The sequence below is a fragment of the Heteronotia binoei genome, chromosome 1 (assembly GCF_032191835.1).
Source record: "Heteronotia binoei isolate CCM8104 ecotype False Entrance Well chromosome 1, APGP_CSIRO_Hbin_v1, whole genome shotgun sequence".
Classification (NCBI taxonomy): domain Eukaryota; kingdom Metazoa; phylum Chordata; class Lepidosauria; order Squamata; family Gekkonidae; genus Heteronotia; species Heteronotia binoei.
Genome location: NC_083223.1, coordinates 16,704,354 through 16,729,073, shown reverse-complemented (window position 1 = coordinate 16,729,073; position 24,720 = coordinate 16,704,354). Strand labels below are relative to the sequence as shown.

At 44.9% G+C, this 24,720-nt stretch overlaps 1 protein-coding gene across 1 annotated transcript in view; it reads right to left on the bottom strand.

Annotated features, from left to right (window-relative positions):
• Positions 1-22,049, bottom strand: part of CD2AP (CD2 associated protein) — a 160,809-nt gene extending 138,760 nt beyond the window's left edge. The window contains exon 1 of the mRNA XM_060231337.1: positions 21,853-22,049. Within this exon, the coding sequence (XP_060087320.1) occupies positions 21,853-21,856 (4 nt within the window). The 5' untranslated portion in view covers positions 21,857-22,049. The remainder of the gene's footprint in view (positions 1-21,852) is intronic.
• Positions 22,050-24,720: the final 2,671 nt, after the last annotated feature.

Genomic DNA, 24,720 nt, shown 5'->3' with positions numbered 1-24,720 from the left:
TAATTCATTCAAGATTTTAAAAGCAAGGCTTAACAGCTAGAATCATTTACAAAGACCAAGCTCCCTTTTGACCATACTGTTTTTGTCCTTGCTCTAAAGACACACAAGTTCGTTAGGGAACACTGCATGAAAACACTCAACAGGGAATAGAGGGAGCTTACAGAAAACACAGCGCAACTTAAATAATATTAAGTAAAACGCAATGTAAGAAATAAACAAAACGATGTACAAAACACCATAAAAGCCAGGGTGTGGACTGCATGCCAAAGGTGAAGAGGCCTTAGGCGGTTCCTCTTTGGCTAACACCCAAACTTTAAAAAGCTGGAGCAGTGGAGAGACAGACAGACACAGACAGACAGACTAAGTTGAAACTTTCAAGTTTGCAAGCATCTTCCCACAATCCCCCCCCCCATCTGAAAGCGCTCATGGCCACACCCTGCTGTTGAATACCTGGCAGCGGTGAGCCACTCCTGGTACATTTTTACGACTGAACAACAAGCACAGTGAAAGCACATAACAATCTGTACACCACTGTTCAGTTGACAAGAACGCTTCCTAGCTACCTTATCTACCCGATCTCCTTGTGTCCCTCTAAAGGAAACCAGGCCTTGCTGGGGGGGCGGAAGAAATGCCACCAAGTTTCACTGTTGCTTCACATTGCATCTTGTCGATCCACTCTTAACACTGAAACCTAAATGAAAGAAGCAGCTGTATTTATGGAAAAGCGTCAGTGCCATCAGGGGTTGGGTTGTGTCCTCCGGCTGACAATAAAGCAGACGGCGGTGAAGAAATGTGTAATTCCACAAAAATGTTGATTTACATCCTTGTTTCTTTTTTTCCATTTTTACTACACAGCAGTGTTTCCTCTAAACTGAGTTGGCGTGAGCTGGCTCACAGGTTTTTAGCCTCTGTCTTAGCTCAGGAAAAATGGCCCCAGAGCAAACTAATGTTTGCAGCAGCTCACGACTTTAATGCCCGTGGCTCACAAAGTAGAATTTTTGCTTACTCCACTGCTGCACAGTCACCACAGATTACCGATACATTATTTCAGAGATTATTTTTCAAAAGGTTCATAATTCAGCAGTTTTTTAAATGGCAGCTTATACCTGAGTAAGACCACCATTACAATAGACATCATTGCTTAAATCTTTTCTAATTTTCAATTATAGACCTCCCCCCCCCTCAAAAAAAGGCAAGCAATGACACTTTATTCCATCTCTCATTTCACAGAACTTGTAACATGATGTAACGTTTGCAACTTTTTAATACGCTACATTAACATAGCATATTATCATACGCTATGTTAATATGCTTAGTTTCAGATTTTTTGCTTGGATTTAATTTTTGCAATCCTACTGCCTATCACATTGTATCAAATGCAGTGCTAGGACATTGTATGCGCAGCTGTGGAAACAGAGAAAAATACCAGAGAAATGGGATTGGATTGTGAAAGTTTTATCGTGGAGTGAGATGGACAAATTAACTAAAACTTTAAGAGACTATGATTCAGATATATTCAAAAAAGGAGTGGAAGAAATTTAAAGGATATATGGAGAAAGAGTGGAATGTAAAAAGACATTGGACAATTTTTTAGTATTAATGAGAGAAGAAAAATATTGAACTTCGGTTAGCGGTACCTTTATAATTGAATTTAAATTTATAACTTCGGGGAAGTCAAATACTGGAGGGAGGGGGGGATGAAATATCATATGAGTTAGTATAGAAAAGAGACAATTAAATATTGTAACCATATGTTATTAATAAATTGTTAAAACACATTGTATCAAATGCAATGACTTAACATGCCATAATTCGTCTTGAGTCTCAGGGGGAAAGGTAGATTATTATAAACAGGTTTTTTTGTCAAAAAAGCCCAACAGGAACTCATTTGCATATTAGGCCACACACACCCTGTTGCCAAGCCAGCCAGAACTGCGTTCCTGCTTAAAAAAAACAACCCTGATTATGAATAACATATGTCAAAAAAGCATTCCCCCCCCCCTTGAAAAAACGAAAATCAGTGATTCTTTTATTTCCTTGTCTTTTTCGAGTTGGGCAGTATTAAAAGCAACAGTTGTTACAGTGATGGCAGAAAGTACCAAAGTTGCAGTCAAACTAAATCAAGAGTTTCCGGCTCAACATTAGGAAGAACTTCCTGACCATTAGAGCAGTTCTTCAGTGGAACAGGCTTCCTCTTTGGGAGGTGGTGGGCTCTCCTTCCTTGGAGGTTTCTAAACAGAGGCTAGATGGCCACCTGACAGCAATGAAGAGCCTGTGAATTTAGGGGGAGGTGTTTGTGGGTTTCCTGCATTGTGCAGGGGGTTGGACTAGATGACCCTGGAGGGCCCTTCCAACTCTATGATTCTTTGAATTTATGGGTTAATTCCGCAAAACCCTTGGGGTTTTCGAGGCAAGAGATATTCAGAGGTGCTTTGCTGTTGCCTGCCTCTGCATTACAATCCTTCCATGGTACAATCCTTCCATGGTAGTTTCCTATCCAAATACTAAAGGGCTGACCCTGCTTAGCTTCCAAGATGTGGAGATTCAGCTAACCTGGACTATTCAGGTCAAGGCAAGATGTGGTAAAGGTAAAGGCAGTCAGTCCCCTGTGCAAGTTTCTGACTCCGGGGTGACGTTGCTTTCAAAACGTTTTCACGGCAGACTTTTTACGGGGTGGTTTGCCATTGCCTTCCCCAGTCATCTACGCTTTCCCCCCAGCAAGCTGGGTCCTCATTTTACCAACCTCAGAAGGATGCAAGGCTGAGTCAACCTCGAATCGGCTACCTGATGAAAACCCAGCTTCCGCTGGGATCGAACTCAGGTCGTGAGCAGAGCTTAGGACCGCAGTACTGCAGCTTTACCACTCCGCGCCACGGGGGCAACAGTCGCTGTCAAATCGCAGCCGGCTTACGCAAGCCCCCACAGGGCTCTCGAGGCAAGAGAACAGCAGAAGTGGCTGGCCGTTGCCTTCCTCCGCATAGCAACCATGGAATCATAGAGTTCCATTTCAAATTAATTTTAACTTAATTAGCCAGGAAACACTGATAGTTCGTGTAAGGCAGAAGCACTTTTTTGGATTCACAATTGTAGAGAAAACAATTCCCTAAATTATGAAGGCGTTCTCAAGGATCTTTAAAAAGCCAAGAAGATAAAAATTTTAACTACATGTAGCGTATTATATAGAGAAGAAAACAGGAATAGTGTTCAAATAATATCAACTAAACACAAAATATTACATAATGAAGCTTATACCAGTCGCTATGCAATTACACAAATGGGAAGGAATAAAATCCCTTCAAAAGCTGTTATATAATTTATCCATATTTAGGATTACATATGCTCTTCGGCTTTCAAAAAATATAAAAGTCAGAAAATTTGAGACTAAAGGACTGCAACATCTCATAAGCCATATAATGGATGAAAGTTTTCACAATTTCTGAACTTAAATCATACTTCCAATGACAGATTTTTCAAAAAAAGAATGTAAGGTGTACCATTCTTTTAAACATATATATATATATATATATATACACACACACACACACAATTGTATACCATTGTATGAATTGGGAACGAGCCCCATGGTGCAGAGTGGTAAAGCTGCAGTACTGCAGTCCTAAGCTCTGCTCACGACCTGAGTTCGATCCCGGCAGAAGCTGGGTTCAGGTAGCCGGCTCGAGGTTGACTCAGCCTTCCATCCTTCCGAGGTTGGTCAAATGAGTCCCCAGACTGCTGGGAAGAAAGTGTAGATGACTGGGGAAGGCAGTGGCAAACCACCCCGTAAAAAGTCTGCCGTGAAAACGTTGTGAAAGCAACGTCACCCCAGAGTTGGAAACGACTGGTGCTTGAACAGGGGACTACCTTTACCTTTATGGATTCTTAAGGTTTCTTTGAGTAACTAAATATCCTACAGTCTTTATAAAATCACCTGACACGATCTGACAAATTAGTCTTAATTCTGCAAATATTACTCCAGACTTATCTGTATTAAAACTCAGAAAACACTTTTTTTTTTTTAATCAACGTTTCTGACAGAAAAATTGGGGATTTGGGCTCGTTAATCCCATAACTGCTGCCAAAACGTGACATTTTCATACTGACTCTACCAGCAGTGATTTCAAGCAAGGTCTTGAATGAGTAACAAAATACACTAGATTTCCTTTGGGATACAAAGAAACCCAGGTATCTGAAGAAGTGAGCAGAGACTCACAAAAGCTCACAGCCTACCAAAAATTTTGTTAGTCTTCATAGTGCTACTGGACTCTTACTCTTTTCTACTGCCACAGACACAGACTAACATGGCCACCCATCTACGTCTATCTCCAAAGAAACCCAGGGTAAATTTAAGACAAAAGGGTAAGTGGAAGGGAACCCCTAGCATTGAAATGTATTATAATACAGCTGGAGTTGCATGGATTTCCTCAACGGTGGTAAATACCTCACCTATTCAGCAATCTTTTATGAAGATGCCATTAAAGACAATTTTATGGATCAATAACTCTGCCAGGCATAGACGGTATGATGAAGACAATTTAACATTCAAATACAGGACTAAGACATCAACTCTTAATAGAATTTGGTCAAAAGCAAGGATTTAGAGAGGGCCCGTTATAGGGGAGGAATTCTAGCAGGAGCTCCTTTGCATATTAGGCCACACCCCCTGATGAAGCCAATCCTCCAAAAGCTTACAAGGCTCTTTTTTGTAAGCTCTTGGAGGATTGGCTATATCAGGGGGTGTGGCCTAATATGCAAAGGAGCTCCTCCTAGAATTCCACCCCTGGCCCTTAAGAAATGGCAAAAATCCAGAGCACCAGATCCATTCAAACGACTAGTACTTAGCAATAAGGCAGCGTCATCTAATTCAGTATGCTGTGATAATGGCATTATTGTTTAAATATTTGAAGCTAAAGAGGTTCTTTTAGTTTTGTTTGTTAAAGGGAAAATTCTGAGAGGACTTACAAGGACTGCGAAGCTAATGACTGGAAATCCCGTCTATTTTCTCTGGTACATGATTTTGTTGGACCCAAGGGGATAAAACAGAGGGGGGAGAGAATTATGCTAAATGGAGTTAGGGATGTACGCTATGAAATTAAGAATAAGACTTGGAAATACTCATTCAACAGAGCTCTCTTGTTTTCTGTTATATGAAAAAATATAGTGAAAATATCACATCAGATGGCATTTATCCCCCATGGATGTTTATGTGTGTAAATAAATGAGAATGCACCTGCTGACACTGCAAATCCCACTGTCCTAAATACACAGAGAATTACAATTTTGTGGGCTAAGACGTGCTGGAAAAATTTTCTTTGGCACTAGGAGACAGCCACAGAATTCAAGAGCCAGGATATTTTTTCAGCCTCCAGGGTTTCAGATTGCAATGCCCGTATTTTCTAAATATTCTAACCTTAATTCTGAACTAAGGCCCTCAAAGTTAATCTTACTGAAGCTACGACAAAAATGTTGCAGCACATAAATAAATACAGGGATCACCTTGGTTGCCATCGCCGTGACAAAATGCTAACCTTTAACCCTAGCCTAACTTCTCCCGAATTTTTCATAATGCTGTTATCACTTAAAACTGCCATGTAATTAAGTATCGGGCTCAGCACAGAAAGGAACTGGTTAAGAAATAAATTCACCCACTGAATGGTGTAAAGTTAAGTCTGCATACAAACTACAAACAAGAACAACATGTGCGTTTATTTTTGTTATGTCATATCACAAAGTACGCTGATGCCAACCAATTTTCTTTTGTTAAACCCCATCTAATTCCCTTCCTTATACCAGCCCCCATTCCATGAGGTTTTATCCATGCAAGTCCCAGGATACCCGACACAGACTCTTTGGTGATGATGATAATTTTAATATTGAACATAAGAAGCTGCCTTCTACTGAATCAGACCTTTGGCCCATCGAAGTCTTCAAGGCAAGAGATGACCAGAGGTGGTTTGCCATTGCCTCCCTCTACATAGCAACCCCGGTCTTCCTTGGTGAACATATGAACATACGAAGCTACCTTATACTGAATCAGACCTTTGGTCCATCAAAGTCAGTATTGTCTTCTCAGACTGGCAGCAGCTCTCCAAGGTCTCAACCTGGACCCTTTTTTGGAGATGCCAGGGATTGAACCTGGTACCTTCTGCTTCCCAAGCAGATGCTCTACCACTGAGTCACAGCCCCTCCCCTTTTTGGATTTATATCCTGCCCTCCACTCTAAATCTCAGAGTGGCTCACAATCTCCTTTACCCTCCTCCCTCACAACAAACACCCTGTGAGGTGGGTGGGGCTAAGAGAGCTCTCACAGAAGCTGCCTTTTCAATGACAACTCTGCAAGAGCTAAGGCTGACCCAAGGCCATTCCAGCAGCTGCAAGTGGAGGAGTGGGGATCAAACCTGGTTCTCCCAGATAAGAGTCCACAGACTTAACCACCACACCAAACTGGCTCTCAAATTAAGAAGACCTCTTCCTTTTTCATCAGTAGGAAATATACTTACATCCACTCCTTTGTACTTCCGCTGAGAACTGCTGGGGGACGATACAATAAAAGATTTCCAAGACCCGAGTTCAAATCCCCGTTCTGCCACAGAAGCTTGGTGGGTGATCTTTAACTGGTCATGCATAACTTCCCCCACAAGATAAAAGTTGCGAAGATAAAATGGATCGCTTTCCCTACTAAGCATAAAGGTGGGATATACGTGAAATAAATAAAATCACTGCTGAAAATACCAGGTGCCACATGAAATTTTCAAGCACTATGGTGACTTAGCACCTCAGATTTGCCAAGCCCCCTCAAAACACTGCAATTTATGTAAAGTAGTAAAAATAAGTGCAAGTTTGACAGGAAACACAGTATTGTGTGTGCCAGTTTTTCCCCCAATCTTTTTTTTCCCATAGCCTCAAAATTTCTAGAATTTTTACATTTCTTTTCAGTACAGTCAGTGCTGGCTCAAGAAATGTAGAATTCATATTTAATAGATGTGATTTTCACCACCTTTCGGAAATCGAGACAAAGCACAACAGCGTCATGACATCGAGGATACGACTCCATGCAACTTACTCCAAGTCTTACTGAATACAGCCCTCAAATCAGAATGCCTGATTTTGTCTTCCACTGCTCCCACGACCCCAGTTGAAAAATATAAGGTTTATCGGGGTGGAGGTGGAAGAAGGAATCTTCTCTACGCTGGAAAAACTCAACCACAAGTCTCACAATCTACAACAATACACTAAAGAAGCACGGTGATTTCTACCAACGGCATAAAACGGTGTAAATCTTGGTAGTGACCTTGTTCACTAATGAAGAAAACAGGAAAGACTAGGAGACCACAGGAAATTCAATCCAAATGCATTTCTAATGCAGGAGTACAAAAAAGAACAAGCAACATGACTTATGAACTGTAGCAAATTCAGAAACAGTTCATGGCCAATTCGCAGCTGTGAGAAAACTACTGTTCCCTTCAATTCTTTGTGAGCCAGTCCTGAACAGAATACAATATGCAATATCACAACTGATGACAGAGAAGGACAAAATCTAAGCCAAAATGAAGAAGAAGAAGATATTGGATTTATATCCCGCCCTCCACTCCAAAGAGTCTCAGAGCGGCTCACAATCTCCTTTATCTTCCTCACCCACAACAGACACCCTGTGAGGTGGGTGGGGCTGGAGAGGGCTCTCACAGCAGCTGCCCTTCCAAGGACAACCTCTGCCAGAGCTATGGCTGACCCAAGGCCATTCCAGCAGGTGCAAGTGGAGGAGTGGGGAATCAAACCCGGTTCTCCCAGATAAGAATCCACACACTTAACCACTACACCAAACTGGCTTGTAAATTAGTATTATTGCAGGCTAATTTTCGACATGATAAAAACTGAAAGCCTCACCTGAGCTCCAACAACAGGTTGAATCCTGACCATTACGGAGTTCTCCTCAAGCAACAGCTCTTTGCTGACCTCCTCTATTTTTCCTAGGCTCTCAGGCCCCACAAAAAAAGTTATATAAGAGTAAGAAATGTAATATAAGAGCATAACAAATATGGCAATAACACCTTGCCTGGAAGTCCCAGCCTACCGGACTAAAGGTAAAGGTGTAAGGACCAGTCGTTTCCGACTGGGGTGACATTGCATCATGACGTTTTCACGGCAGACTTTTTTTGCCATTGCCTTCCCCAGCCATCTACACTTTAACCCCAGCAAGCTGGGGACTCATTTTACCCACTTCAGAAGGATGGAAGGCTGAGCCAACCTTGAGCCGGCTACCTGAACCAGCTTTCGCCAGGATCGAACTCAGGCCGTGAGCAGACCTTGTCCTGCAGTGCTGCAGCTTACCACTTTGCACCACAGGGCTCAACGTCTTTATATATAATGCTCGATATTCTAAGAGTGTGACGGCAATATCACAGGGCACAAAGACCAGTGCTTTCAGAAGCAAACCATCCAGGCACTTTCTCTCTGTAACCATTTCAAGACCGGTTCAGTGGACTTTCCCCAGTTCCAGAGCACCAGACAATCTCTGCATGAAGAGTGGGTACAAAAAAAAAAAAAAGTTTAATTATACTATGATCTCACCCAGACTTCCTCCTTTGGGCTATTGCACAGCTGGAGAGCTGCACAGGTGGTTGGGTGGCTCAGAGATAATAACCCGTCTTGCAGGGAGAGGAGTACAGACAGAGATTTAGGCAACCTGTGGTTTAGGCAACCAGGACAGGCTCTTCCTTGAATTTCACCAGCCTTCTCTCACACTGATCTGTTTTTTTGACTAAAACCTGCCCCTTCCCTTAAAAAGACAAGCAGAGTAAGTTCGACTCCCCGATATAAAATCCCGAAGGAAAAAGACAAAGGTGCTCTACAAGTTCATTTCTTCTTGCAAATGACCCCAAGTGTTGAAATTTATAGACAAATATGATGCACAAAAACCCTCCAGTTCATCAGCTGCAAAGTACGTACTTCTTTCCAGGGCTTTTTTTGTAGTAGGAACTCCTTTGCATACTAGGCCACACACCCCTGATGTAACCAATCCTCCAAGAGTTTACGGGGCTTTTCTTTCAGGGCCTACTGTAAGCTCCAAGAGGATTGGCTGCCTCAGGGAGGTGTGGCCTAACATGCAAAGGAGTTCCTACTACAAAAAAAGCCCTGCTTATTTCCCTAAGTGCCACAGAATCGCATCTTTATGACAATGCCTATATGTAGATAAAGTTGTTCTTCACAGCTTATCCTTTGGTTTAGCACTGGAACTGAGATAGGGCTAATTCATCATGCTAAAAACTGTGTGACAACTCATAAGAAATTCAGTTGCATGTCTAGAGATTCTTGTATGAACAGTAAGACAAAAACGCTCAATTTTACTTCACAGCTTCTAGCTTTACATGAAAGAAAAAAGGAAATGTTCTTTTAGGCAAATCACTTTTGCTTACATTGTTGTAATGGCTGTACCCTTGCTTGGCAAATCTTAAAAGTGGGGGGGAAAATTAGCACACAGGCATCCCAGTATTAAGGTTCATATGAGATAACGAAGAAGGAAACGCTTCTTGTTCAACAACAATCTGTTCATTCACAGTGAAAGGATCCCAGAAAATCTTTACGCCCTTTCTGGAATTATCCTAAAGGACATAATTCCAGAGGAGTTGCTGGAAGCTGAAATGAAGCAGCTACTTGCTACTCCAGAAAAGCAAGTTCTTAAGGGGGAAAAAAAAAAAAAGATACACACCGAGTGTGAATTAAACTGCCATTTGTTCTCCTTGCCCTGAATATATGGCCCAGCCTGCTCTCAAAGCTAAGCAAGGTCAGCCCTGGTTAGTACTCAGATGGGAGATCAGTCATAAGAACATAAGAGAAGCCATGTTGGATCAGGCCAATGGCCTATCCAGCCCAACACTCTGTGTCACACAGTGGCCAAAAAACCAGGTATCAGGAGGTCCACCAGTCCAGCCGGGATACTAGAAGCCCTCCCACCGCTGCCCCTCCCAAGCACCAAGAATCCAGAGCATCACTGCCCCAGACAGAGAGTTCCATCAATGTGCTGTGGCTAATAGCCACTGATGGACCTTTGCTCCAGATGTTCATCCAATACTCTCTTGAAGCTGTCTATGCTGGCATCCGTCACCACCTCCTGTGGCAGTGAATTCCATGTGCTAATCACCCCTTGGGGAAAGAAATCCAGGGTTGCTAAGTAGAGGCAGGCAAGACCAAACCACCTCTGCACACCTCTTGCCTTGTAAACTCCATGAGGGATCGCCATAAGTCAGTTACAACATGGCAACGTATTCCACCACCCCCAGACATATACCTATCATTGCGCAATACAACTCACTAGTTCACTAGTCTATATCCCAGCATGCCCAGTTTTTAAAAATCCAATTAGTTCTACAATCAGGGGTGGAATTCCAACAGGAGCTCCTTTGCATATTAGGGCATGCACCCCTGATGTAGCCAATCCTCCAAGGGCTTACAAAAAAAGAGCCTTGTAAGCTCTTGGAGGATTGGCTACATCAGGGGTGTGTGGTCTCATATGCAAAGGAGCTCCTGCTAGAATTCCACCCCTGTCTACAATCATTGTCTAGTGTTGATGCACTGTCTCATCACTGGAAACTATTTCTACACGGATTAGATTTACCATCAAGCAATGAATCAGCAATGCTTCAAAATAAGAAATATGAAAATAATGTCTCATTCCAGTATACTTCCTCTTCAGAAAATATAACAGATCACGGAGTGCCAATTTTCTTCAATGATATTTAATAAAGTAAGAAATCCTGTGACAGAATTCAAGATAAAGTCAAGCCAGAAACAAATGGTATTGGAGGAAGAAAACTGCCCCTATGTGTAAGCAAACCATTTCTGCACAGCAAGTTCTCCATTTTTAAGTAGTGTAAAATTCTCACGGCTTAAAGTGCATACGCGGTCATTTGTTCACCTTCCAGAAGGCCACCTTGTGACCACACACACTAAGTCCTTCTAATGGGAAAGCATGGACATGACTTACTGTTCTCCTTAGCAGCATTTTTACCATAGTAATACTGCACCTTGGCAGTTTGCCAGATGTTTAACAGTGCAGACTGAACAGACCAAATGGCATCACCCACACATTCAATATGATTGTGTGGTTACAGTGTTGAACTTGGACCTGAATTCAAATCCTCACTCTTCCTTGTAGTTCACTGGCTGAACTTGGACCTGAATTCAAATCCTCACTCTTCCTTGTAGTTCACCAGCTGAACTTCGACCAGGCATCACCTAACCCGCTTTATAAAGCTGACCTGAGAACAAAAAGAGAGGCCACATAAGCAGCCTCATCCTGCAGAGAGGGTGGGACAGGGAGCAAACATTAAAAACTTGAAATGCAAATTTGCAAAAGAGATATAGTTACGTAATTATGGAATTGTTGTATTGGAGAATGTATTATTGTAGCATTGAATTTCTAATAAATATTTAAACTCAAAAAAAAAAAAACACCTTGAAATGAAGTGAGATGCAAACAGACCCTTAAAAGCCATTAGAGTAATGAATACCTTACAGGGGGGGGTTTGTCATCATAATATAAAGAAGCCCAGAACAATTCCAAACTCACACAGGACTTTGCTAAATCTCATTTTACACCAGAATATTTTACCACAAGCATCGCATGTGGATGACCATGCTAATATACCTAAATTCATGTGTAAACATTATCACTCCTCAAAAATATCTATAAACCTCTTTTGCTTCCAGCTTCCTAACAGATTAAAGTGTCAGGATGTAACATTCTACAAACTCTGATTCACTGGCAACACAGCTTAGAGCTGCATAGACACATGACAGCTAAGTCTGCGAAACTCTGAAACATTATTTTCAATATTCCAAAAAAATAAAATACTAGTCAAGTTCTCTGCTATTGTTGGTTTTCTAGGCCACACACCCCTGGGACAAATGATTCAACAAAGGAAACAGTTCCCTACTAACGGTGAGTTTCTGAATGCAGCCTAATGTAATGAAGTTCACTTTTTAGAAGGGGACCATTCGACCACAAGTACTGGGTTTATTTTAATCCGCTAAAAGGCGTGGATATAATTTGACTTCTATCATTCTCTTGAATGTAGTAATATTACACAGACAGCTACTCGGATGTATAAAGACTACCACCTTTACAGAAAGCAAAGAGTTGGACTCGACTGTGTGACTGAACAGCCACAAAACAGGCAGAATCTAAGCACAGGAGAAGATGATAAAAAGGGAGGGAAGGAGAGAACAAGAGAGAATGAAGAGAACGAGAGAGAGAGAGAGATTATTTTTATCAGACAGATTTCAGTGCAGAATGTTCTCTACCACAGAATTGAAGCTTGCCCAACAAGAATTAAACAGAACACTCTCTTCCTAGTATGCAAGGCTTGCTTCGTGGCAGGAACTCCTTTGCATATCAGGCCACACACCCCTGATGTCGCCAATCATCCAAGAGCTTACAGTAGACCCTGTAAGAAGAGCCCTGTAAGCTTTTGGAGGACTGGCTACATCAGAGGTGTGTGGCCTAATACGCAAAGGAGCTCCTGCTACAAAGTGAGCTCTGATGGTATGTATGATATCGCCATTCCACACACTGACTCATTCTCTGGGTTGAGTTTCTACTACGTCGTTAAACTTGGAGGGGGGTGGGCTCATACTCACTCACGCCTTCCACCCCATATGCATCACAGCCTGAACAACAAGGTTCCCAGCAAGGCCAACTGAGAAATAATTGCTTACTGTTGTTTTCTGATGCAGGTTTACAAGATACAGTTGGCCGGCAAAGCCACAGTTTGTCAAATCAGCTTCCATGGCTAACTTTGACTTGCTGTAAACCAAGAACCAAAGTAGCACGAGCCGTAGAAAGGGAGAGGGGGCATAGCACAAACTCAAGGATTTCCCAGGCTCATTTAAATACGCTAAACCAGGGGTGGCCAAACTTGCTCAATGTAAGAGCCACATAGCATAAATGTCAGATGTTTGAGAGTCGCAAGACATGAACATCAGATGTTGGAGGGAGGGAAGGAGGGAGGGAGGGAAGGAAGGAAGAAAAGGAGGAGGGAGGGAAGGAAGGGTACTTTAACTACATCCTCCACTGGCTGGCTTGGAGAAGTGATTTAAAGAGACAAGCCGCTCAACAGGGCAGTGGGGGTTTCGAGAGCCACACGATATGTGTTGAAAGAGGCACACGTGGCTCCTGAGTCACAATTTGGCCATCCCTGTACTAAACCACAGTCAAACATGACATCTACAGCCCACAACTGTAAGACAGTCCTCTTCCGGCTGGCCCACAACTAACGGCCCTGTATACTGACTACTGAATACTGTATACTGAATTTGTATTTGAAGCTGAATAGAGTGTAGCTCCACGACCGCTGTCTGTTTTAATGATGTATAGTTATAACAAATGTTGATTTTAATTATATATTATGCAATGTTAATTTTAAAGTGTAATTTTATATTTTTATGTTAGTTTTATATATGTTGTAAGCCGCCCTGAGCCACTCGGTGGGAAGGGCGGGATATAAATCCCAGATAAATAAAAATAAACAACTGAACCAATTGCTATCTGAACAATGCACCCCCAAACACTCCACCCCAATTCCAAAGAGCCATTCATTTACTGTAATCCCACCTATTCAAGGGGCTCTGAATGTGTTTTAATAGATCTTCAAGCAGCTTTCAAAGCTGAAGGAAGTTTCAAGGAAAATCTTTAATGTGGATGACCTTCAGTTCAAAGGCAAAAACCTTCAAAAAGGGTTTGGGGCATACCTGAAATAGCTCTCGGGATCTCTGCCTTTGAAGAGCTGGTACAATCATAACCTCATCCAGAGATCTGTCCCTTATTACTGCTCCGAGATTTCTTGGCAGAGACAATATCTCATTAAAGTAATACTTGATTTCCCACAACTGTTCCTTACGACGATAGCTGGACCAACATCAAAGGACGCCCATCCTTCAAGCTGCCCCGAATCTTTCGAACAGCGCACACAAAATCCTCTCTTTAAGGAAAATGTTTCTTCTTTGCATCACCTTTCTCTGTTCTCTGTCCACTGTCAAAGCTTCAGGCTCCTAGAGGTCCCTTCCAACTCTATGATTACTCTTTGGAGTTTTGTTCTCCTTTGCATTTGATTTAAAGCAGGGGTTCCCAACCTTGTTATGCCTGCAGCTGCCTCTGGAATTTAGAGTGTGCCCCCCACACACACACACAAAATGGCTATTGTGGGCTATGGGGCAATCATAAAATGGCTGCCCTGGGTGAGAAAAGATCAGCTGTTTTTGTTCAGGAAGAAGAAGACTGCAGATCTATACCCCGCCCTTCCCTCTGAATCAGAGACTCAGAGCGGCTTACAATCTCCTATATCTTCTCCCCCCACAACAGACACCCTGTGAGGTGGGTGGGGCTGAGAGAGCTCGCCCCAGAAGCTGCCCTTTCAAGGACAACAGCTGTCAGAGCTCTGGCTGACCCAAGGCCATTCCAGGAGGTGCAAGTGGAGCAGCGGGGAATCAAACCCGGCTCTCCCAGATAAGAGTCAGTGCACTTAACCACTACACCAAACAGTTTGGTTTCAGTCTCTATAAGAAGGGGAAGATTTGCTTCCCACGTTACCGTGGAGAAGTCAGTCCCAGAGAATTAGTCCCAAACCCAAAAAGGGAAGTCAGTCCATGGTTAACGTCAAGCACAAAATGCACCGCTATGTTGCACCTATCTGGAGTATGTTTGCTGTTTTGCAAGTCAGCTAGTATGGAGGAACCAGTGGGTTTTTCCTGTTCCATTCAGGACCCTTTGTAGTTTATCCCCAGGACTCAAGTAGTAAATTGCTGTTGGGAAATACAGTAGCAGATGCTAGAGCAGGGGTGGCCAAACTGTGATTTGGGAGCCACATGTGGCTCTTTCACACATCTTGTGTGGCTCTCGAAGCCCCCACCACCCGCATCGGCCAGCTTGGAGCCTGCATTTAAAGTTAAAGTTGCTTTCTTTCCACTTCTCCCTCCCTCATCTATTTTCCTCCCTCCCTTGTGGCTCTCAAACATTTGACATTTATTTAATTTAATTTTTAGAACTGTATCCCGCCCTTTTCCGTAAGTAGGCTCAGGGTGTCTTACAACAGAAACTTAGACACCTGTTACAGATTGAAAAATAAAACATCATAAAAACAAAAAAAAAAAGGCAATATAGCATCACAAACACAGATGGCGAGCCAACAACAGCGTATAGGCCAGGAGTGGCCAAATTGTGACTCAGCAGTCACATGTGGCTCTTTTACACATATTGTGTGGCTCTCAAAGCCCCCGCTGCTCTGTTGGTGGCCTTGGAGAAGCCATTTCTCTCTTTAAATCACTTCTCCAAGCCAAGCCAGCTGGCAGGTTAGAAAATGCATTTAAAGTTGCTTTCCATCTCCACCTCCCCCTGTCTATCTATCTGCCTTCCTGCTCTCAAGCATCTGACATTCATGTCTTGTGGCTCTCAAACAGCTGATGTATATTCTACGTGGCTCTTAGCTCAAGCTGATATCTATCAACACTGCACAGTCCCCATGATGGTAAGGTGACGGGGAGGCCAGTTAATACCGTGCAGCTCTTTCATTAAGCAAGTTGATTGCCGCCTTCAACTACACATATATCGATGGCACTGTGTATAAATCGTAATAAAAAATATGTGAAAGATAAAGATACGTGGTTAAGAAAGCTGTCTTGCACTAAAAACGACTACTGCAATTCTCCCTGCTCAACAAGTATCTAGCTGCTGAAATCATTACTGTTACTGTTATGACACGGAACATGTAAAATGGAGTGTTAGTAACAGAAGACAAAATACATTCACATTTAAAAATACATCCAGCTAGAAAGATGTAAACAAGGGGTGTCGAACTCATTTGTTATGAGGACCGGGTCTAACACAAAGGAGGCCTTGTCGGGCCGGATCATGTATGCCATAAAATGTAATGCCAGGTAGCAGAGATATAAAGTTTATAAAGCATACAGACAAACATAATTAAAGATTTTTTACTTAAAAAACCTTAAAACATGCTTAAAGCATTAGCGCTCAGTCCTAAAGGAGCTTTCTTTGTATCTCTCCTGTGTGATCCAGGGAACTGGGCAAAGGAAGCTCTGTTCTTTCTTTCCTTCCCCAGGGAACCAGGAGAAGAAGGAGCCTCCGCCAATAGAAGAAAGAGAGGCTTGGCTCAGTAGCTCTGCTGTGGGATTGAGAGAGCCTGGCAAAGCAAGCTCTGCCTACCGCCCTTCCTCCCCAAGGGGGGAGCCTCAGCCAATGAAGAAAACAGAGGCTTTGCTCTGTAGCTCCTGTGCAATTGAGCAAGCCTTGCAAAGCAAGCTGTGATGCAGAAGAAAGCAACAGAGAGGGAGAAGCTCAGGGGCCTGATAGGAGCCCTCCGGGAACCTGAATCGGCCCCTGGGCTGCATGTTTGACACCCCTGAATTGTAAACAATTCAATTTACTAAGTTTACCAGGATTCAAACCAATAAGCATATTACTTTCATTGCCCTGTACAGATTATTGTTAAGCTCTGCCCTGCTACTGATTTTAGGTAAATGAAAGCTTCCAAAGACAGTAAGGAAATATGGTACCATTTAAGTTAATGCCCACAATCACTGCTAAAACATTCTCATTTTCTACTGAAGTGATCCTACACTGAAGAATGCGCAATAATGAAAGCACCTCCAGGACGTGGTTTCTGTAAAATTTGCACAAGACTGGATGCATTTGTTATGAAAGCAAACAACCTTAAGGAAGCGTTGAAAGAATTCCCCAAACGGTACGTATTTATAGGATAGCAGAAACCATTGTATGACTAAGCACATTTGTACTTTCACACACAACACAGTCCGCCCTTACCTCGTCAAAAGAGCAAAGCTTCTACAACTGTAACAGTGATCAGCTAAATCAGGGGCGTCAAACATGCAATTCGGGGGCCAAATTAGACCCTCGGAGGGCTCCTATCAGGCCCCCAAGCAACTGACTGTCATCTACTTCCTTCTCCCTATATCTTGCTTCCTTCTGCATAACAGCTTGCTCTGCAAGGCTTGCTCAACTGCACAGGAGCTACAGAGCAAAATCTCTATTTTCTCCATCGGCTGAGGCTCCTCCCTTGGGGAGGAAAGGGGAAGGAATAACTTGCTTTGCCAGGCTGTCTCAATTGTACTGCAGAGATACTGAGCCAAGCCTCTCTTCCATCTATTGGCTGAGGCTCCTCCCCCCACCCCCAGTCTCCTGGGAATGGAAGGAAAGAGCCAGAGCTTCCTTTGCCCAGTTCCCTGGAGCTCATGGGAGAAATACAAAGAAAGCATCACTGAGTGCTAACGTTCTAAGCATTTTTTAAGTTTAGCAAAAAATATTTGTGCTTGTCTGTTTCCTTTATAAAGTGTATATCTCTGCTACCTATTCTTAAATAGGTAAACATGGCCCAGCCCAGCTCAGCCCAACAAGGTCTCATTTATGTCAGATCCAGTCCTCATAACAAATAAGTTCAACGCCCCTGAGTTAAATAGTTTAGTGCAGGTGGATTGCCCTTACAGACTGGGCTCTGCCTGCATAAAAAGTATTTTTTAAAAGGTAAAGGTAGTCCCCTGTGCAAGCACCAGTCATTTCCGACTCTGGGGTGACGTTGCTTTCACATTTTCACGGCAGACTTTTTACGGGGTGGTTTGCCATTGCCTTCCCCAGTCATCTACACTTTCCCCCCAGCAAGCTGGGTATTCATTCTACCAACCTCAGAAGGATGGAAGGCTGAGTCAACCTCGAGCCGGCTACCTGAACCCAGCTTCCGCCAGGATTGAACTCAGATCATGGGCAGAGCTTAGGACTGCCGCTTTGCCATTCTGCGCCATGGGGCTCCTAAAAAGTATATGGCATGTGTAAAGCCCAGAAATCTGGCACCCACACAAGTTCTCCCCCTAACAAGCGGCCAGTACTGTCAGGCGAGAGAACACAGATCACCAGAACAAATCCTCTCCCGGTCCCTCCATCCAACCGGTGATCTGCACTGCCCCAGCCATCTGTTTGGATGAGAACTAGCTGCAGTATTTTAGCACAGGTGCGATCCATGACTATCTGCAAGGATCTCTGGATCACAACCACTGTGTCTTTGAAGCCTCTGCCACTAAAACAAAGCATGAACGTAACCATCCGACATTCTTGGAGAGATAGCCAAAGGAAGAATTTTGCATTCCATAAGTACACTTCCTGAACAGGGGGGGAACGGCATTTCTGCAGACAAACGTGGCTTCAACAACAACTAAGTACTGCAAGTCCTTTTTCATTCTTTCACAAGCAGTTACAAACACTCCCCATCCTTTGCTCTGCTACATGAGACATACGTTAAGTTTGTGCTATACTTAGGCTTAAAAACAACCATGTTTAGAATAAGTTCATTGGGCAACTACCAGTTCTTCCCAATTTTAAAAGTGCAATGTTAGCATTATTTAATCACATAAGACGCTCAGTTTGACCAGGGAAAGGCAATTCCTGTTGCTGGAGCCAAACACTGGAACGCCACACTTTGGTTCAGCGCTTTGGGCCAGTTTTTCAGCCAAGTCATCCCCCCTAATGCCCCCCCCAGGTGTAGGCAGCAACCCTAGAGGGCCAGAAAAGTGGCAGACATGTCTTTATCAATACTCCCTCTAAGCTGTGGAGTCTTGTGAGCAAAAATTCTACTTCATGAGCTACTGGCATTAAAGCGGTGAGCTACTGCATAAATCAGTCTGCTCTGGGGCCGTTTCTCCAGAGCCAAGACAAAAATGTGTGAGCCAGAGGCTAAAAAACTGTGAGCTAACTCAGCTTAGAGGGTCTTTATGCCTTTAGATCAGAGGGGAGTCCCTAAGGGACTGGTTTCCGTTCCTATATTATGCACAATTCTTCCCCATTCTCTCCTCCACCCCACCACTTTTGTTGGGTGGCATACCAAAATTTCACCGGTAAGCATGGGGAGGGGAAGGGATTTGGACAAAAAAAAAAAAGGAGGCCGCTTATTCCCTCAACTGCTTTATTTCCATCCAAAAGCAGCTGAGGAAAACCCCAGCTAAAATTAGAACTGCTAATTAACAACTCAAACGCAGCCTGGCACTTCCGCCGATTATTGCATTGCCAGGACTTGTTGTGTGTGGCAACAAATCAAGGCCCTTTCATTGTTGTTGTTGTTTTTTTAAAAAAACTATATCCACCTCCTCCTTGAAAGGTCTCTTGCTCTCCTCCTCCTGGATCCCTTCACACAGCCCTGGGGTGCCTGCCACACGCTCAATTCCTGTGTAGTCCAAGGGCATAATAGCCATCCTTTTCCGCACCCATCTCTGGGGAGGAAATTTCTCGCTGGCTTCTCAAGCGAGGTGGTCGATGTCTCGGCAGGAGAACCGAAGTCCCAAGCCGTTCCGTTCGTTTAATCCCAGAAAGCGGTTTCAAGGTCCTTCCCCTTGAATATCAGTGCACTTTTACTCCAGTCTAAACTAACTGGTTTAGAACAGCATAACTCTGCATAGAACAAAGCAATAGACAAGTGCACCTTTAAGAACAACTAAGTTTTATTCAGAACGTAAGCTTTCGTACGCTCTTAAGCAGACCTCATCAGACAAAATAGGAATGGCAAGCAGCAATTCTTAATATAAGTGGGCAGGGAGTTGGTCCGTAGAATCATGGGAATGTTTTTAGCAGATTAAAAGAATCACAAATAGAGGTCTGTGTTTGTTAGTGTTAGAACAAAGATAACTCTGCACAGAATCGCACTGAATCTACTTTATGAACTGTGCCTGTTTGGTTTCTGATCCTAGGTGGACTGTAAAGTTGTATTCTGTCTACGTTTCTGTCAGGGAGGTGGTTTATGGGTTTAGTATTTTGTGAGCATAATTCAGCATATGCTGTATATTTTATTATAATTCAACTGAGACTTGCACAGGATCGCACTGCTTTAGTGCATACTCCAGAGACAGAAAATCCTGGCCTTTCCCTCCACTGTGGATCTAAAAGAGAAGTGGGAAATTTTCTCAGAACCACGTCACACATCCTTTTTCCTGCAGATACGGGATGAAAAATCCCCCCAAGGGCAGGAGAAGGTGGCTGCATTCCTCCACACCCTGACCTGGGGAAGCAGCTTCCCATCAGCACAGTGGGATTTACTTCCATGTAGACCTGCCTGGGATAGGGAGGGGACGTGATGAATGGAGAATAAAAAGCAGTCTTTGGCAGAGTTAGTCTGGGCTAAATCTGCCGGGATCGTTTTAATTTATTTATTTATTTATTTAGAATTTATATCCCGCCCTTCCCACGGGTGGCTCAGGGCGGGTTCCAACAATAGATCCAGCATAAAATTAAGCAATATTTAAACATATAAGGGAATAAACATTTAAAACAGATAAAACAGATAGACCGGGGGTGGCCAAACGGTGGCTCAGGAGCCACATGTGGCTCTTGCACACACATTGTATGGCTCTCGAAGCCCCCACTGCCATGTCAGCTGGGTTGGAGAAGGCATTTCCAAGTTAAAGTTGCTTTCTTTCCACCTCTCCCTCCCCATCTATTTGCCTGCCTTGTGGCTCTCAAACATCTGATGTTTCTTCTACACAGCTCTTATAGTAAGCAACTCTGCCCCCCCCTGCCCCATAGCAACCCCATGGTGCCCCATTGGCTGGAGAAGGCATTTCTCTCCTCTCCAAACCAAGCCAGCTAGACGGAGAAGCCAAGCCAGCTTGGAGAAGGCATTTCAAGTTAAAATTGCTTGCTTCCCACCAGTGTTCTAAGTTGAGTTAGCATGAGCTACCTCACAGATTTTTGAAGATGAAGAAGAAGATATTGGATTTATATCCCGCCCTCCACTCCAAAGAGTCTCAGAGCAGCTCACAATCTCCTTTACCTTCCTCCCCCACAACAGACACCCTGTGAGGTAGATGAACATATTGGATTTACATCCCTCCCTCCACTCCGAAGAGTCTCAGAGCGGCTCACAATGTCCTTTCCCTTCCTCCCCCACAACAGACACCCTGTGAGGTAAATGAAGATATTGGATTTATATCCCGCCCTCCACGCTGAAGAGTCTCAGAGCAGCTCACAATCTCCTTTCCCTTCCTCCCCCACAACAGACACCCTGTGAGGTGGGTGGGGCTGGAGAGGGCTCTCCCAGCAGCTGCCCTTTCAAGGACAACCTCTGCCAGAGCTATGGCTGACCCAAGGCCATGCCAGCAGGTGGAGGAGTGGGGAATCAAACCCGGTTCTCCCAGATAAGAGTCTGCACACTTAACCACTACACCAAACTGGCTCTAGCTTAGCTTCTAGCTCACACATTTTTGTCTCAGCTCAGGAAAGATGATCCCAGAGCACAATAATTTAAGCAGTAGCTCACAACTTTAATACCAACAGCTCACAAAGTATAATTTTTGCTCACAAGACCCTGCAAGCTTAGAGGGAACATTGCTTTCCACCTCTCCCTCCCCATCTATTTGCCTGCCAGCCTTTCAGCTCTCAAACACCTGATGCTTCTTCTATGCAGCTATGCAGTGAGCAAGTCTGGCCACCCCTGGCCCAAAGCAACCCCACGGCGCCCCATGGGCTGGAGAAAGCATTTCCACGTTAAAGTTGCTTGCTTCCCCCCTCTCCCTCCCCATCTATTTGCCTGCCAGCTTTTCACCTCTCAAACATCTGATGCTGCTTCTATGCGGCTCTTACAGTGAGCAAGTCTGGCTAACCCTGCCCCAAAGCAACCCCACGGCGCCCCATCGGCTGGAGACAAAGCATTCCCAAGTTAAAGTTGCTTGCTTTCCACCTCTACCCGCCATCTATTTGCCTGCCAGCCTTTCACCTCTCAAACATCTGATGCTCTTGGTCTGGCCACCCCTGCCCCACAGCGACCCCGCACTTTCTCCCTCCTAGTCACTCACCCATGCTGTGCCAGCCCGGCGGGGAGCCGAGCCGAGCCGCCTCTCTGCTCTCTCCTTTCCCTCCCCTTCCCTTCAGCTCAGGCCGGAGACGGCGGCTCCTCCATCGGCGGGGCGGGAATGGCGGCCGGGAGGAGAGCGAGAGACGCGAGGAGCCTCCAGCGCCGCTTCCAAGGGGGCGGCCTTTCCCTCGCAGCCCCGCCGGCGCCGGCCCCGCCCCCTTCGACGCTCCGCCCCGCTGGAGTCAGGCGGGGCCCAGGCGGGCGGGTCTCCCCAAATCCCGCGAGACCTCGGCACTCGCCTCGCGCCAGGTGCTCGCGGGCGGCGGTTGCCAGGTGCGCGCGGCCCGGCTGAGGGAAGCCACGACGACGGCCACGTGGTTGCTGAGTGCACGCCGAGCAGCCGGGGAAAGGAGTGCAATCGTGATTTTCGGGGCTTGGGCTTCGGAGAGGCAACGTTTCCCCGATAGGAGTTTGGAAAGCGCCATATATATATGGCGAGAGAAATACGCCATATATATATAGAGAGAGAGAGAGAGAGAATTTGGATGGTCTCTGAGGCACTGAGTTCGAATATAGCTCTTCTGCTGCAGACCAGCGTTTCTGCAAGGAGATGGATGGGTGAACATATGAGACTGTTGCAGGATGCCAGCCTCCAGGTGGGACCTGGGGATGCCCAGGAATTACAGCTCATCTGATGCTGAAGCTCCAATACTTTGGCCACCCAGTGAGAAGGGAGCACTCCTCGGAGAAGATCCTGATGCTGGGAAAGACAGAAGGCAAAAGAAGAAGGGGACGGCAAAAGAGGAGATGGCTGGACAGCGTTACTGATGTGACTAACATGAAATCAACCCAGACTGTTCCCTGGAAGGTCAGTTGCTGAAGCTGAAGCTCAAATACTTTGGCCACCCAAAGAGAAGGGAGCACTCACTGGAGAAGACCCTGATGCTGGGAAAGACAGAAGGCAAAAGAAGAAGGGGACAGCAAAAGAGGAGATGGCTGGACAGCGTTACTGATGAGACTAACATGAAATCAACCCAGACTGTTCTCTGGAAGGTCAGATGCTGAAGCTGAAGCTCAAATACTTTGGCCACCCAAAGAGAAGGGAGCACTCACTGGAGAAGATCCTGATGCTGGGAAAGACAGAAGGCAAAAGAAGAAGGGGACGGCAAAAGAGGAGATGGCTGGACAGCGTTACTGATGTGACTAACATGAAATCAACCCAGACTGTTCCCTGGAAGGTCAGATGCTGAAGCTGAAGCTCAAATACTTTGGCCACCCAAAGAGAAGGGAGCACTCACTGGAGAAGACCCTGATGCTGGGAAAGACAGAAGGCAAAAGAAGAAGGGGACAGCCAAAGATGAGATGGCTGGACAGCGTTACTGATGTAACAACAAATACAAATTTGAGCAGACTTCGGAGGATGGTGGAAGACAGGAGGGCCTGGCGTGACTTTGTCCATGGGGTCGCAAAGAGTCGGACTCGACTGTGTGACTGAACAACAAAAAAGGGCTTTTGGGGTAGAAAAAGCCCCGCAGGAACCTATTTGCATATTAGGCCACACCCCCTGATGGCACCACTGTTTCACATAGGGCCCAGCAGGAATTCATTTACATATTAGGCAGCACCTCCTGACACCAAGCCAGCCGGATCTGTGCTCCTGCTCAAAAAAGGCCCTGCAGCTCATCTCCAGGCTTAGGGAGTCGGGCTTCACGTGGGACCTGGGGATGCCCAGAGATTACACCTCATCTTCAGATTTAGGGATGCCAACTTCCAGGTGGGAGCTGGGGATCCCCAGGAATTACACTTCATCTCCAGACCATGCTGAGGTCCCTTCCCTCCCCAAACCCCACCCTCCTCAGGCACCACCCCCAAAATCTCCAGGTATCTCCCAGCCCGGAGCTGGCAACTTTATTTTGCTATGATGGACTCACAACCCTGGCCCTCCAAGTAGTTCAATTTTTTGTTTTATGAAACAAACAGGAACACTCCTGATGTTACTCCAGAAATGGGGCCATGTGACTCTGTTGCACCACCCAAAATGAACTTGTGATTCCTTAAAGCAGGGGTGTCAGACAGGTGGCCCAGGGGCCAAATCAGACTGGAGCAACTGGCTGTTGTTTGCTTCTTTTCTCCTCTCTCTTGCTTCCTTCTGCATCACAGCTTGCTTTGCAAGGCTTGCTCAATCGCACAGGAGCTACAGAGCAAAACCTCTATTTTCTCCACTGGCTGAGGCTCCTCCCTCGGGGAGGAAGTGGGGAGGGAGATCTTGCTTTGCCAGGATCTCTCAGCCACACAGCAGAGATACTGAGCCAAGCCTCTCTTCTTTCCATTTCGCTGAGGCTCCTCCCCTTCCTGGTCCCCTGTGGGAGGGAAAGAGCCAGAGCTTCCTTTGCCCAGTTCCCTGAATCCCATGGGAGAGATACAAAGAAAGCACCTTTAAGACCAACAATTGCTAATGTTTTAAGCATGTTTATTTTAATTTTTTTATTTAAAAATCTTTAATTGTGTTTGCTTTTATAAAGTTTATCTCTCTGCTACCTAGCACTATATTTTATGACACGCATGGTCTGTCCCGACAAGGTCTTATATATGTCAGATCTGGCCCTCATAACGAATGAGTTCAGCACCCCCGCCTTAAACACTCACAGTGTTTTGTTGCAGCATAATTTTGCTTGGACTGGTGGAGTCTACTTGTACGTTGACGCTGGGATGAAATCTCGCTCCTCCTTCAGGCCGTGTTTTGGTTCTGTGGCCGCTGCATAGGAAGAATCACTGCCTCCCGTGGAGTTTCTCAACAAGCGTGAACTCTGGGGCAGTGACGTGGATAACCAGGCATGGCTGATCTCGTGAGATCTTGAAGCAGGGCCAA